Source organism: Anguilla anguilla, chromosome 2 (assembly GCF_013347855.1).
Source record: "Anguilla anguilla isolate fAngAng1 chromosome 2, fAngAng1.pri, whole genome shotgun sequence".
NCBI lineage: Eukaryota > Metazoa > Chordata > Actinopteri > Anguilliformes > Anguillidae > Anguilla > Anguilla anguilla.
Window position 1 is genome coordinate 74794255 of NC_049202.1, and position 16247 is coordinate 74810501.

The 16247-nt window shown below is 42.8% G+C and overlaps 1 protein-coding gene across 1 annotated transcript in view; it reads right to left on the minus strand.

Annotated features, from left to right (window-relative positions):
• The window catches only part of LOC118220427, a 426649-nt gene that overhangs the window by 320712 nt on the left and 89690 nt on the right, over positions 1–16247 (minus strand). The window contains exons 9-12 of the mRNA XM_035404286.1: positions 13781–14084; positions 7627–7941; positions 5625–5939; positions 4875–5183 (exon numbers count right to left, since the gene is read on the minus strand). Of these exons, the coding sequence (XP_035260177.1) occupies positions 4875–5183; positions 5625–5939; positions 7627–7941; positions 13781–14084 (1243 nt within the window). The remainder of the gene's footprint in view (positions 1–4874; positions 5184–5624; positions 5940–7626; positions 7942–13780; positions 14085–16247) is intronic.

Below are 16247 nucleotides of genomic sequence, written 5' to 3' on the forward strand. Positions count from 1 at the left end.
AGCATCTACAGACACATCTCCACTAACACTATGACTGATCTCATTACGTTTAGCATCTCCTACACTACAGACACATCTCCATTAATATTAAGACTGACCTCATTACGTTTAGCATCTCCTGCAGACACATCTCCATTAGCACTATGACTGACCTCATTACATTTAGCATCTCCTACAGGCACATCTCCACTAACATTATGGCTCACCTCTCACAATGATTTCTGCTATGCCTAACCAGAGTAGATTTGTGGATACTGTTTACATTACATTTACATTAAATTCAATAGACACTCTTATTCAGAACAACTTACCACAGGACTCAACCAAAAAAAAAAAAAAACGTACTTGTGCAAGCTCTCTGATTTGCTGCTGAGGAACATGACAATTTGGTTCGTGGGAATTGGTCATCCTCTTCCCCTTTAATATGGAGAGAAATTAATAAATAAATGAACTACAAAAAATTATTATTTTTTAAACACAAAGATAGAGACTTATTCATATCAGAATCAATAGGACTACTTAGAGCTTCAGAAACATGTCATGTGTTCACACAAAAAGCCAAAAAAATCCCAATAGTCCATGTTACAAAAACTAATAAGCTGACTTAGATATTCACCAGTTTAGCGTAAATTAACTTCCTCATATCTTCTTCATCATCTACATAAATGAGCCAGTTCTACGTGAAGGTTTAATTCTACTGTTCCTAACAGGCATACTCAAGTCTGCAGTAGAGAGACTTTTATGCTACTGTTCCCAATAGGAGTGATACTGTGTTTGTAATCATGAGGTTTATTATACTGGTCCTAACAGGAGTATAAAGTCTGCAGTAGAGTGAGGTTTACCTGTGCAGGTAAGTGAAGCCACGCTGGTTTGCCCGCAGGTATTCTTACCCCAAGGCTTTGATGGGCACTGCCACAGAGTGGAGTCATGTCGGCGACATTTGAAATGATCCAGCCAGTTTGGAGCTGATTCCAGTCTTGACTGCGTTTTGGACACAAATCCTTTCTTTCCACAGTTCAGCTCCTGACATATGAGAGTAGCCGTGTCTGTAGTCATTCGATTGTAGCACACGTTGCCCCAGGTGCCATTGTAGAAAACTTCCAAATTCCCAGAACAGCCCTCGGTCAGTCTCATCTCCTTGAATTCTACAACAACAGTGTTAGAAATCTCTTAGGGACAAAATGGTTAAAAATGAACATATTCGTAAAATCACTTGCCAGAAATTACAGAGGATAGAAAGGTAAATGTATCAGATGCAGGTATAAGTCAGAATGAAAAGCTGTGTGTTGTTAGCCACTGCCCTCCTGAGATAAATCTCATCACTTTGAACACATGAAATTCCTCACCAATCACGTATCATGCATTCAAACCAAATTAGTGTCAGTGTAAAAGCAAGAACTTTAGATGCTCCACTGAGCTCCAGACCTGAACACACGACCCCCACGTCCTCCTTGTGTCCACAGTCAGTTTGTCCCCATCCGGCTGTGGGACAGTCCCACAGGGACGTTTCGTTCCCCACACAGCCCACCTCATCCAGCCAGACAGGTCCATTTCCTGGCCCAAAGAAGGAGGGTAGCGGGGCACTGAGGGCCGTCCCACACTGGAGCTGCCTGCACACCACCTGAGCATCCTCCAGGTCCCAGGAGTCATCACAAACTGTCCCCCAGGAGCCCCTGTGGAACACCTCCAACCGTCCCGCACAGTCCCCCCCTCCCCCCACCAGCCTGAGAGTCCTGTGATCTGAGAGAGAGAGACAGAGAGGGAGAGAGAGAGAAAGGGGGGGAGAGAGAGAGAGAGAGAGAGAGAAATTACAAGTTGTAACACTCTCTGCTCTGTCAGTTGTAAATACTCTGATTCCTAATACGTTAAAAATCCTTTAGGTTGAGTGTACAATTTCCCCCATGTCAAACAAGCAGCTAGAGACTGCAGAGAAGCTTCATTAGTAATCTGTACTCACTGGAACAGACGATGGACACCTGTTCCCTGGAGCTGCAGGTGAGTTTGTGTGGAGTGCTGCAGTTCCCCAGGTGAGCCTCTCTCCCGGAGCACTGAACCCCCATCAGACACTCCCCACTGCCCCCCGTCCCAGACGGAGAGGAGCTGTAGATCTGCACTGCAGAGCCACAGCCCAACTGCCTGCAGGCCACCGAGGCCTCACTGAAGCTCCAGGACCCCCCCACTCTGCTCCAGGTCTGCTGGTAGTACACCTCAACCTGGCCCTCACATGCACCCTCTCCAGCCAGCCGCACCGTCCCGTCCAGAGCTGAGAGGGCAGAGCCTGAGGATCACAAATGTATGAGGGTTTGGGTTAGACTCCTCTGTTAAATTCAAGGGCATTACTCACACACATTGATTACAGATTACACTCAGGTTAAATCCAGGGTCGTTTCACTTATAGAACATTGTATTAACACAGGATTCTCGACCCGTAGATTTTTAGACAGCCCACATCCATCTCACAGTTTCTCAACAGCCCCCCCATAGACATATGCAAGTACAGATACACACACACACACACACACATACAATCATGCACACACACACACACATATATACAGACATACACACACACACACACACACAGGTTAAAATATATTTAGTTTATAGCATAACAATATATGAACCTGTCAGTATTAGTAATGAACACAGATGATATTGTGTACACTACCTTCAGACCACACCCTCTCTTAATTTATGCAAGCAGAGACATACTGGGCTGCCACCTCTATTGCGATTTCCTCTTCCCCCAAATTTTTATTTATTTATTATGGTTCTGATAGGTACTGGAACTGATTAGTCTGTTCAGTGAATTTGGGAAAATATTGGTTTCTGATTGGGAGGCACTTGGGGCAGGAAAGCAATGAGCACACAGCCTGTTCTCTTTTGCCAGCCAGGTCTTTTTGTGGCAACCAATTTCGATGGCAAGTCTGTGGTCACTGAGTCTGTACATTGTTAATGTGTGCCTTTGCTTTTGGTTTTTAACTCTAGTGAGATATTCTGACAGGGAGCAATCTCGGCCTGGAACGCGATACATTTCCAGTTTATTGTTCAATCTATTCATGCCAACTGTCAATGTATAGTTTTTGTTGATTTTGTCAAAATGTCTAGATGTAGTGGGTGTGGCATTTTATTTGCTATTTTGTAAAAATGTTTTTTTGATGGCCAGTTATCTCAGGGGATCTCTGTCTGGGTAGGGCTGGTTGCTCTTCAGTGCCTTCAGTTCAGTTCTCTCCATCTCTCTCTCTCAGAATATGATCTGCAGCCAGTTTCTCAGCGTCTCAGTACTTTGTCTTTGTACTTCTTTCTGGCCTGTTTAGTTGTCAGTGTCTCCGGATATACAATTTCAAAGGGATGGGGGAGGGGCTCTGTTGCTGCAGCAGCCATTCTGTGGAACTGTTACAATGTAACAATTTGTTTTCTCTCTCTCTCTCTCTCTCTCTCTCTCTCTCTCTCTCTCTCTCTCTCTCTCTCTGTGCTAAATTGTGCCATGTACACAGTACAGAGAGCAGGACTCCTCACCAGAGCAGATGACTCCAGCATCCTGTCCATGTGAGAGCACAGCTCGGCTCCATGAGGAAACAGCACACTGTGAGAGGCGTGTCTCGTTCCCATGGCAATCAAACACATCGGCAAACACATCAGCCCTGATTGGCCCACTCCCCTCTCCAAACCAGGCCTGTCCTGGCACTGCCACTGCAGTCCCACACTTCAGCTGCTGACAGAGGACATTGGAGGCTCTCCTGTCCCAGCATGCATCACACACTGTCCCCCAGATACTCAGGTGCTGGAGCTCCACTCGACCAGAGCAGTTATCAGGGCCGTCAGCCAGCCTGGACTCAGTGTACCCTACACACAGCACAGTGGGGTTAGCATCTGACCAACACTGAGATAATAAAGGAGACTTAGGGAAGAGGCTAACAGAATACACAGGTACAAAAGACACACACACACAAACTCACACACGGACACACGCACACACACACACACACACACACACACACACACGCACGCAAGCAGTTAGAGACTGCAGAAACAGGCAGACACACAGGCATGCAGACATGCGTGCACACACACACACACACACACACACACACACCCATACAATCAAACACATGCACACAATTACACACACAGGCGATCATGCACGTACACGAACATGCACACCCATGCACAGGCACACACATGCACGCATGCATGAACACACACACACACACACATGCGCACATATACACGCGAACATACACACACATGCATATGCACATGCGCACTCACACGTACACACACACTCACACAAACTCCACACAGATTAAACTCACACAAACACAAGGAGATCATGCAAACTCCACACAGATAAAACTCACACCGACACTGGGAGATCATACAAACTCCACACAGATTAAACTCACACAGACACTGGGAGATCATGCAAACTCCACACAGATTAAACTCACACAGACACTGGGAGATCATACAAACCCCACACAGATTAAACTCACAGACACTGGGAGATCATGCAAACTCCACACAGATTAAACTCACAGACACTGGGAGATCATACAAACTCCACACAGATTAAACTCACACAGACACTGGGAGATCATGCAAATTCCACACAGATTAAACACATAGAAACAGGGAGATCATGCAAACTCCACACAGATTAAACTCACACAGACACTGGGAGTTTCCGCTGCTCAGAAATGCCTGTATGTGAATTCCTGCAGCTCACAGGAAGGCTGTGATAGCTCTGTGTGCTTCCTCTTCCTATGTGTCTATATCTATGTGTCTATAATCTGTGTAACCCCAGCCCGTAATATTCCCTACATATTAACCCAGTATCACTAAAACACATACGGTGCACAGAAGTCTCTTACCAGAACACACCAGTCCCACATCGTTTCCATGGGAGCAGGATTCATTCTGTGAGGGTGCTTTGGGACAGTAGTAAATGTGAGATTCGTTGCCTGAACACTGAATCTCCTCTGCCCACACCTGGCCCTCCCCCTGGCCAAACGCAGCTGCCCCCCGCAGCTCTTTAGGAACTCCACAGCCCAGCTCCCTGCACACAACCTCTGCGTCCCGCTGGTCAAAGTCAGCATCACACACCGTGCCCCAGGACCTCCGAAGATTCATCTCTACTCTCCCAGAGCACAGGTCAGCCCCGCCCACCAGCCTGATGTTGCCTAGAGGTTAACAGGGAATAAAGAGAGAACTGGCACCTTGTTCCAGAGGCAACCTTTGGCACAGCTGCATGAATAGAGGACTGCACAGCTATTACACATGGAGTACAGCTGTGTGATATGAGCCAGTCACATGTAAAGTGCAGTGTGAGATGAGCCAATCACATGTAAACTGCAGGGTGAGATGAGCCAATCACATGTAAACTGCAGGGTGAGATGAGCCAATCGCATGTAAACTGCAGTATGAGATGAGCTAATCACATGTAAATTCTGGATTAGTTCAGTGAAAAGAACAATGCACACATTTATTTTATAACATGTTTTCAAATGTAATAATCATATATTTATTCATGAAGGTTAATATATCCTCATTTAAATCCAAATTGCTGAGTTTTTGTAAGAACATTGGCAAGAGCTGTAACACTACCTGAGTCTTGCTCCTACCTGAGCAGATCACTCCAGCATCATCTCCATGACCACAGTTATGTTTACCCCATCCTCGTGAGTCGCACTCCTTCAGTGTGGATTCTGATCCCCTGCAGGACACATCACTCATCCATATTGTCCCAGACCCTTCTCCAAAGTGAGCATCTCCTGGTGCTTCTACAGCATCTCCACAGCTCAGCTGTCTACACACCACCCCAGCATCTGGCATATACCAGTCATTATCACACACTGTCCCCCACTCTCCCTGACGGTAAACCTCCACTCTCCCAGCACAGGGGCTGCTTCCATTCACCAGCCTCACATACTCACTGCCTGAGAGAGAGAGATAGAGAGAGATAGATAGATTACAACATTGTTGTCAATTCATTACACAAAATAAATAATAATAATAAATTAACCAAAATAAACATCCATATACTCAATATAAAACCAAAAGCAACATCAAACAGGGAAAAAAAATAAACCTTAGTCACAAATCACCAACAAAGATTTTTTTTAATTGAACTTTCCCCCTGCCCCCCATCATGAGAAATAAAAATGTTCTATTCATTTATTTATTTTAGTTTACAATTTCACTATTTAATTTCATTATATTTGAACTCCAATTAGAATTTTAGAAGTATTAAATATTGTTCATATTTTTACTTCTATTGCTACACAACTTGTTTATTTATGTTTCCTGTTTGCTTTGGCAATATGTACTATATGTATTTCATGCCAATGAAAAGAGAGAGAGAGAGACAGGGAGAGAGAGAGAGGGGAGGGGGGCACAATGCACACATTTACTTTATAACATAATATTTAAAAATGAAATAACATAACATAATGATGAGAACTGGCAATTCAGCCCAACAATGCTTGCCATTTTCCTGACTAAATTTTACCTAGTGCTCTGATTACCTACAGACTAGATAGTATCTAACACTGTATGAAACCTGATCTTGAAAATTCCCAGAGATTCTGCTTATACTACATGACCTGGCAGGTTGTTCCACACAGTGACTACTCTGCATGAAATAATTTTTCCTAATGTCTGAACAAAATATACCTTTCGGCCCCGCCCATCATCTGAGCCACTACCTCAGAATTGTGACTTGAAACAATTTAGTTATAATGTTATAATGCTTATCTGTGCATGGTAAAAACGGGGCTTAATTACTTTTAATGACATTAATCATTTCTGTTAGAGAGAAACAGGGCGATACAGAACAGTATCGTAACATGCTTAGTAGCAAGCTTTACTGGAATACTAGCCAGCTAAGCAAGCTGAAAGCGAGTGCCTGTGTATGTGGTCAGCTAAAAGCTTTTATGTTTTGTTTGCAGTGGAAAAAAAGTGCAGTGAAAAAAAGTGAACTACTTTTTTTTGTTAAAATATGTGGCACCAGAAGACTTGCGTCGTCATTCTGCAAGTGCAACATATGCATGTCACTCATAGCCTACCTTTATATATGAATTATTATTATCACTTAGTCATTACAAACAGTGCAAAAAGAAATGATATCTCATGAAAAACACGTTTTTAACCTACAAAAATGCCAGGTTACTCACACATACAAAGCATTGTCTATATGTCATTTATTCAAACTGCCAAAAATCTAGGCCTGCCATTAAAAGTATTGATATCAAAATGACGCCATGTTACTGTACTACAAACAATATATATCTTGCCTCACAGAAATTAAAGAAGCTGTATTCCAAAGCAATGCTACCCAATGTCTCCTAAATTGTTTCAAGTCACACAGCTTGTTTAATGTCTGTGAGGCAAGCCTATATTGTTTGTAGTACAGTAACTTGGCATCATTTTGATATCAATACTTTTAATCACAGGCCTAGATTTTGGCAGCTTGAATGAATGACTTTTAGACAGTGCTTTGTATGTGTGAGTAACTTGGCATTTTTGTATGTTGAAAATGTGTTTTTCATGAGATATATATGTACACACACACAAACACACATATATAAATATACTTTATGAAAACAAATATATCCTTGCTCCTACCTGAGCAGATCACTCCAGCATCATCTCCATGACCACAGTCATGTTCACCCCATCCTGGTGAGTCACACTCCTTCAGTGTGGATTCTGATCCCCAGCAGGACACATCACTCATCCATATTCTCCCAGACCCTTCTCCAAAGTGAGCATCTCCTGGTGCTGCTACAGCATCTCCACAGCCCAGCTGTCTACACACCACCCCAGCATGTGTCATATGCCAGCCATCATCACACACCGTCCCCCACTCTCCCTGATGGTAAACCTCCACTCTCCCAGCACAGGGGCTGCCTCCATTCACCAGCCTCACATCCTCACTGCCTGAGAGAGAGAGAGAGAGAGAGAGAAAAAACAAATTGTTACATTGTAACAGTTCCACAGAATGGCTGCTGCAGCAACAGAGCCCCTCCCCCATCCCTTTGAAATTGTATATCCGGAGACACTGACAACTAAACAGGCCAGAAAGAAGTACAAAGACAAAGTACTGAGACGCTGAGAAACTGGCTGCAGATCATATTCTGTATGAAGACAGGAATGTCATCTCAGACCTGCTGTTCTATACACAGCACACAGATATCTGGCATCATGCTTTTAAGCAGTATTTTAAATTCATTTTGTTGAGTGGCATTTGCAAGGGAAGGCAAATTTTGATTTTTGAAGATGAGGAAAAAGACCCTCAGAATCCAAAATTAACTCTAAACATATATCACAGTGGAACCATATTGATTCAGGGGAGTGAAAAGGCTCTCAGCTCATTTGTAAATGACTTTATGACTATAGAATTATATATGACTTGAAAGAATTGAGGAAATATAGGGTAGCATTGCTGTGGAATACATCTTATTTCATTTCGGTGAGGCAAGATAGCCTATATTGTTTGTAGTACCGTAACTTGGCGTCATTTTGATATCAATACTTCTAATGGCAGGCCTGGATTTTGGCAGTCTGCATGAATGAGTTATAGACGGTGTATGTCTTGTATGTGTGAGTAACTTGGCATTTTTGTACGCTGAAAACGTGTTTTTTATGAGATATTATATACAAATATAATAGGTCTAATATAAGAAACTTTGTTCCGTACTGCTCCGTAGGCTACTGTGCTTAATCGAATTGTGGGGACTCCTCCAGGGTTCAGGTGCAGTTCTTTGCAAAATCCACTCTGTTTTTGCGCCCAATTCAAAAAGTCGTCTGGTTTAAAATGCAGACTGCAGACTCTTGTGTTGTTTGACACTAATGAACCTGATAAAAATTCTACACACTTGTTTTATACATTTGTGTCCTTCGGGATTGCGTGTAGTGAGTCAGTATTTGTGCATCCTTCAACACAACAGTGCCGCTTGCAAAGTGCCATGTTTGCCAGACTTGACAGTGGCGAATGCAGCCGAGCCCTCAATGTCAATCATAAGCAAATACACACTGTGATAGGCTGCATGCAAATGAGACTGCTTCCTGACGACAGGAAGCGGCAATTTTAAAAATGTGGGAAAAAAAGCACAGTAGGTGGCGCAGTGATTTTTAAAACACCAATTTTTATAATTCAAAACAAAAAATAATAAATTGTAAATTATTTGATAATACAGCTGACACTGCCTATTTTTACCACCAAGGGTAATACAAAATATAAGCGAAGCAATTTCAGTCCGACTTTAAGACCATTAAAAGCTTAATATTTTGCAATTTTGGGCTTGGCCCATTTTTTGCCCAGGAGTGTATATACTGTATGTTTAACTTTCTCAGTTAACTTTCCTTTGGAGCCTTAGCCTTTGCCGAGGGATGCGTCTGTGACCACGAGATCTGACGAGACCGGTGCGAGATTCATGATGGCAGCCGCCAGCGTCTAGATTGCAAACAACAACTAATTTCTCCCACGAAATATACCCTTTTTTATTACCCTAATATTTGGAATAATTCAACCGTTCGATCTGGAAGACCTTGAGGACTACATTGATTAATATTTCAACCGACTCTGCACCATGAGCGACACCGAAAATTTCAGTCGACAAGTTATACATTGATGGCAAACTATTCTGCCACAAAAAAACAACCCCCTGGCTATTCTAATCCGCTGCCCCCAGCATAATCACTCTCTCTTTCCACCCCTTGACCCCCCAATTCCTCTCTGTTCACTCAACAACGCAGATCTGTATTTATAAAAATGCACCTTGGTTTCACCAGGCACCTTCGCACTTGAACTGTTTTTTCTTCCCTTTTTTCATGTGCAATTTTTAGTTTATGTCCTTGTATTTTATGTTTCCATTTTTTCTTTTTTGTTTACTCTCTGTTTTCTTTCTCTCTCTTCTTTTCTCCATAAAATCATCCAAAACTATATGTACTACATCTCTGGGAGGGCCCATATCTACCCTTTCTCTCACGCGCATGTACACGTATGCATGCACTCACGCACGCACGCACGCGCGCACGCACACACACACACACACACACACACACACACACGCTCCACACTAATGGAAGAACACTTGCCCACCCATCCACCCACAAACATACCCAGACACATGTGCATATGCCCATACACACACATAAACATGCACAAAACACAAAAACCATTCAAACAAGATTCCCACATCCTGCCACTGTGAATTCACTTAAATTTGTAACTTGGAACATCCGTGGAATTGGTTCACGGGCAAAAAGACTTAAGGTACTCAACCACATAAACAAATTACAAGCAGATATATGCCTTTTACAAGAAACTTACACATCTGAATCTGACTATCATAAATTAAGAACACCACAATTTAATCAAATCTTCTCCGCCCATTTCAACTCCAGGCAAAGAGGGGTAGCCATTTTAATACACAAAAACATTTCATTTATTCACAACATCACCATCTCAGATCCTGAAGGACGATTTATCATAATAAATATCACAATACACAACAGCCCAACTACTATTGCATGTATCTACGGCCCAAATAAAGATGACTCATCCTTTTTTTTTAAATACCTTTTTTACATCTCTCTCCAATCTGTCTGACTCCCCAATAATAATCTGGGGAGATTTCAACACAGTTCTGAACCCATCTTTAGACAGATCTAACAAATCAAACAGTACACGTAACTGCCAATCCATAGAAACAATTAAACAGCTCATGAGTGATTTTGGTCCTGGCGATGGCTGGCGATTAAAACACCCCACTGATAGAGAATAGTCATTCTTTTCACCGATCCATCACTCCTACTCTCGCATTGACTTCTTTTTAACCAGTAACTCAATTATTTCCAAAATATCAGATATACTAATACACCCCATTGCCATTAGCGATCATGCACCCGTCTCACTCACCTGGAATACCAATCATTCTCTCAAGCCATCCAACAGATGGCGACTTAATACATCCTTACTTGATGACCCCGACTTTGATAATTATATTAAAAGAGAGTGGGCTTTCTTCCTTGAAATAAATTATTCACCGGAAATATCACCATCACTACTTTGGGAAACAGGGAAAGCGGTATTAAGAGGAAAAATCATATCATATTCCACTCACAAGAAAAAAAAAGACAACGAAAAGGAAACGTACTTAGAACAAAAGATTAAAGAACTAGAGAACATCAACGCAAATAACCCCACAGCACAAACCCAGAATGGCCTACGGAAATACAATTTACAGTTTAATGAACACACAAATAGAAGAACTCAATTCCTCCTACAAAGACTCAGACACGAACATTTCAAACACAGTAATAAATCTGGAAAATACCTGGCCAATCAAATCAAGTGAAACAAAGAAAAAACAACTATCTCAATGATTGTGAACTCAGCAGGGAAGATCGTGCAGACACCTAAGGAAATAAATAAGACTTTCCAAGATTTTTACACCAACTTAAACCAAGCCAAGAAGACATTGACACATTCCTAACCAATATTGATTTACCACAACTTACTGAAGACCAAGCAAATACACTTGAGAAACCGTTTACAATAACAGAATTCCACAACGCACTCAAACTCATGTCCAACAATAGATCACCAGGACCTGATGGTTTCCCTCCCCACCTGACCTTTGGGGGACCCTGCCATAACCACGCTCCCGTGACTCCCCACCTGACATTTGGGGGAGCCTGCTACACCCAGGCTCCTGTGAAGGCCCGTCCGACCCTTGGGAAGCCAGGAATCATGCAGGCTCCAGTGACTCTAGGCTCCCAGTCTCCAGGGTCCCCCCAGAGCAACTTGAGAAAACCCCAGGCAATGAACCCCTAGCAGCTGGAGGTGGTGGAGTTTGAGGCGGGTTCGCAATCGGCTCCAGTGGTGTGGGGTGGGGGGTGGGGGGTGGGGGAGTGGGGAGAGGTTGTCGGGTGTGTGTGCGTGGGGGGGGAGGGGGGGGGGGGCAGTCTGGCGGGTGCACGTGCTAATAGCACTGATGACCACTATATATATATATATATATTAGGGTTGTATCCGAATCCGAATTCTGTATTCGGGAAAGCATGAATAACGCGATGGAAACAGACATTTATTCTACCCGAAGTTGCTCATTATTATTCGGATTCGGAAAAAACAAGTCAGCTCCATGTCGAGTTCTCATAGTTCTCATAGGGGGGTGGGTGGGGGGCGTTACGCATGGCTGCTAGCTGTATCTGGAACTCCGGCACACACACCAACAAACTCTGAGCCACTGTGCTGCAAAACTTTTAATGAACGTTAATAAGTTCTGTGCGTCAGCGTTGTTCCTTCAAATCGATTCATATCATTGTGGATGGCCGCAAGATAAAAATGACCATTCTGTTTGCAACATAGGACTTTGATTTCTCTAACTAGTCGTTTCGTTTACTACACATTATTGAAAAGTGATCACTATATTCTGTAGTCGCCCGCACCGAGGCAGCGCACAGCATGGAAGCAGGCTGAGAGCTGGCCATTCCCGGCTATCACTCAGGGAAGCTCTCGCATCGAGGAGGAGGAGACGTCAGGTGCGGGAGCTGGCGAGACAAAAGCCTGGTGTGGAAGCTGGATTTCTTTCAAACCCCGGCAACCTAAACATCAAAATCAAGCTTAGAACCTGTAGTTTCAGCTGTTTGTGTTACTTTCCTCCATTTAAAAAAATCCAGTCGAAATATTTTACGAAACGTCTTACCATGTATTTCAGTCAATATTCATCCGTTTAAAATGTAACATGCTGTATGTATCAGCCATAGATCTTAGCTATCAAATGAACCCGAAATCCAGTCCAGATTTTCATGGCTAACAGTTGCCACCAAGGGAAAATGTGAGGACATCAGATGGTTTGCAGTCTATCCAAACTTAGTTCAGTAGGGGAAAAAAATAAAACAGGCAAAAAACGTTCATGTATTACTGTTATGAAATTACTGTTGAAAGTGGTCATTCACGTTTCCCTAGCGAACTGTTAACACATCAAGAAACGCGAACTCTACTGTAAATAGTTTCTATTTCCAATGCAAAACGGAATCTTTCCATTTGTATACTTTTTCAGTTTCTGATTGTTCAATGTCCCCCCCAGTTAAAGGGGGGGGCGGCGGATTTAACTTGACTTCCTGTAGAAACCACGCCCACCTCCTGTCTTCTATCCGAATACAGATACAGATACAGATAATTTTGTTGGTTGAACAGATACAGATACAGATAATGACGTCTCTGCACACCCCTAATATATATGTGTGTGTATATATATATATATATATATATATATATTTATTTATTTTATTATTATTTTTCTCTCTTTCTCTTCTTTGTTTGATTATTGGTTTTCTCTCCTCTTTTTCTGTTTTGTTCTGGTTTGATTAGGTCAGTTTATTTTATGACTTTGTTACCTCCTCTGCCCTTTTGTTTTGTTTGTTTTTATTTACTGAAAAAAAAAAAAAAAACTTTCTCAGATGTAAGAACAGCTCTCCTGCACTGAAAATAGGAAGTAAGAAATGGTATTAAAAACCTGACAGTTGATACTGGGAGATCATACAATCTTCACACATATTAACTCACAAAGACACTTGGAAATCACACAAACTCCACACAGATTGAACTCACACAGACACTGGAAGATCCTGCAAATTCCACACGGACATGGGAAATTTTACTGTACAATGAATAAAGATCTTATTAAATATAAATGCATACAATCCATTTAGGAACTATATTAACCCAGTATCACTAAAAGACACACAGTGCACAAAAGACTCTTACCAGAACACACCAGTCCCACATCGTTTCCATGGGAGCAGGGTTGATTCTGTGAGGGTGCTTTGGGACAGAAGTAAATCTGAGATTCGTTGCCTGAACACTGAATCTCCTCTGCCCAAACCTGGCCCTCCCCCTGGCCAAACGCAGCTGCCCCCCGCAGCTCTTTAGGAACTCCACAGCCCAGCTCCCTGCACACAACCTCTGCGTCCCGCTGGTCAAAGTCAGCATCACACACCGTGCCCCAGGAGCTCCCATGATGCACCTCTACTCTCCCAGAGCACAGGTCAGCCCCGCCCACCAGCCTGACCTCTGCAGTTAAACAGGGAATAAAGACAGAATCATCAGCAGTGACTGGCACCTTATTCCAGAGACAATATTGAGTACAGCCGTATTATTACAGGACTACACATCTATTATACACAGAATACAGCAGTGTGATATGAGCCAATCATGTCTACTGCTGTGTGAGATGAGCCAACCATATGTAAACTGCTGTGTGAGATGAGCCAATCACAAGTAGACTGCAGCAACAGACTGTACATTCTGGATTAGTAATTGTAATTGTAAAATGTAATACTATGTTTTAGTTATATTATCATACTGTACATTTGTTCATATAATTGTTGATACAATTAATCCTCATTTAAATCCAAAGTGCTGAGTTTTTATAAGAACGTTGGCAAGAGCTGAATAACACTGAGTCCTACCTGAGCAGATCACTCCAGCATCCTCTCCATGAATACAGCTATGAACACCCCATCCTCGTGAGTCACACTCCTTCAGTGTAGATTCTGATCCCCAGCAGGACACACCATCCATCCATATTCTCCCAGACCCTTGTCCAAAGTGAGCATCTCCTGGTGCTGCTACAGCATCTCCACAGCCCAGCTGTCTACACACCACCCCAGCATCTAACAAACCCCAGTGATCATCGCACACCGTCCCCCACTCTCCCTGATGGTAAACCTCCACTCCCCCAGCACATGGGCTGCCTCCATTCACCAGCCTCACATCTTCACTGCCTGAGAGAGGAGAGGAGAGGAGGAGGAGGAGAGAGAGAGAGAGAGAGAGAGAGAGAGAGAAAGAGAGGGAGTTTGAGTTTTAACAAATACATACAGTCATTCAGCAACAACAAAAGCAGCTAAAATAAAGAAATCACCATATCAAAATGAACAACAATACAAAGAGAGACACAAATATGAAAAATGGTAAGAATGTAATGAAAAATGGTTTGATGAGGAATGTAAAACTATGAGAAAAAAGCTGAGAACCAAAATCATAAAAATCCTGAAAACCAATATTTACGCCTAAGATACAGTGAAACACTCGAACAATATAAACAAACAATTAAAAATAAAAGACTGGAACACATCAGCACGCAACTAAATGGAAATGAACAGTCAATAAACCAAACATGGAAAAAATTACTGCACACAGTACTGTACATACATATCTTATAGATAAACCTGGTTCTTAAGTAGTACCACCGTTTATAGATTCACAATAATGTTTAGCCTGGTTTACCATGGGTGTAAACCCCAAGTATTTGCTGAGAATTGAAAAGGATATGTCCCCAGCAGTGTCTGCAGGAACACAGGCACACCACTAGGTTGCGCTCTATTATCTTGGCTTTGTACGCTGTACACCAGTGACACAAGCTCTGCCATTGAGGCCGGTCACATGACTGAATAAGCAGATGGTACTGCACTGTGTGACAGTGCTTATCAGAGGCGTCACTAAGGGGGTGCGGACTGCACCGGTTGACACCATCAGAGGGGGTGACACCAAAATGACTGGAAATAAATTTGTTGTGCAGTGTTTTGTGTAGCGACCAGTTGAAACAGCTAATTTCTCCGATGCAGTCGGTTGATTTAATTGGCGGTATTAATGTGACGAGAAGCGCTTTGCCGTTTGAATGCATAACACGCAATTCCTTGCGCCCACACCTACCTACCTGCCTGCCCCCCCCCCCCCCCCCATCGACAAAATCGGTGCGCCGCTGTTGCTTATCCCTCAGGGCCATTATGCCCCTACAGAATGATGCAGGTGCACACTTTGGCCACAAGGTGGAGAAAACCCCTTCACTTTCTCAGACATTAGAACTGTTTTACTGCACTGAAAATAGGAAATGAGAATGCTGTGAATGAGATGGTATTAAAAACCTGAGATTTGACATTTGCAGATATCTCAAGTGGAGTACAGACACAGATTTATTCAAAATGTAATCAGCCTTACCAGTGTCTACTTTCCACAGAAACTGAGAGCATTAGAAGTAGACTGGAACACCAAGCGTGTTTATTGCAGTTCAGTACTAAGACTTTTCACCTTCTGTTGCATTTCCTGGCTGAATGGTCACTCAGACATGAACCTCAGTAAACTCCTGTGCATCGTAAAACGCTGGCTCCTCAAAAGACACAGATGAGCAACAGGAGACCATTCTTCCTACCAAGCTCAGTGCACCTTTATAAGA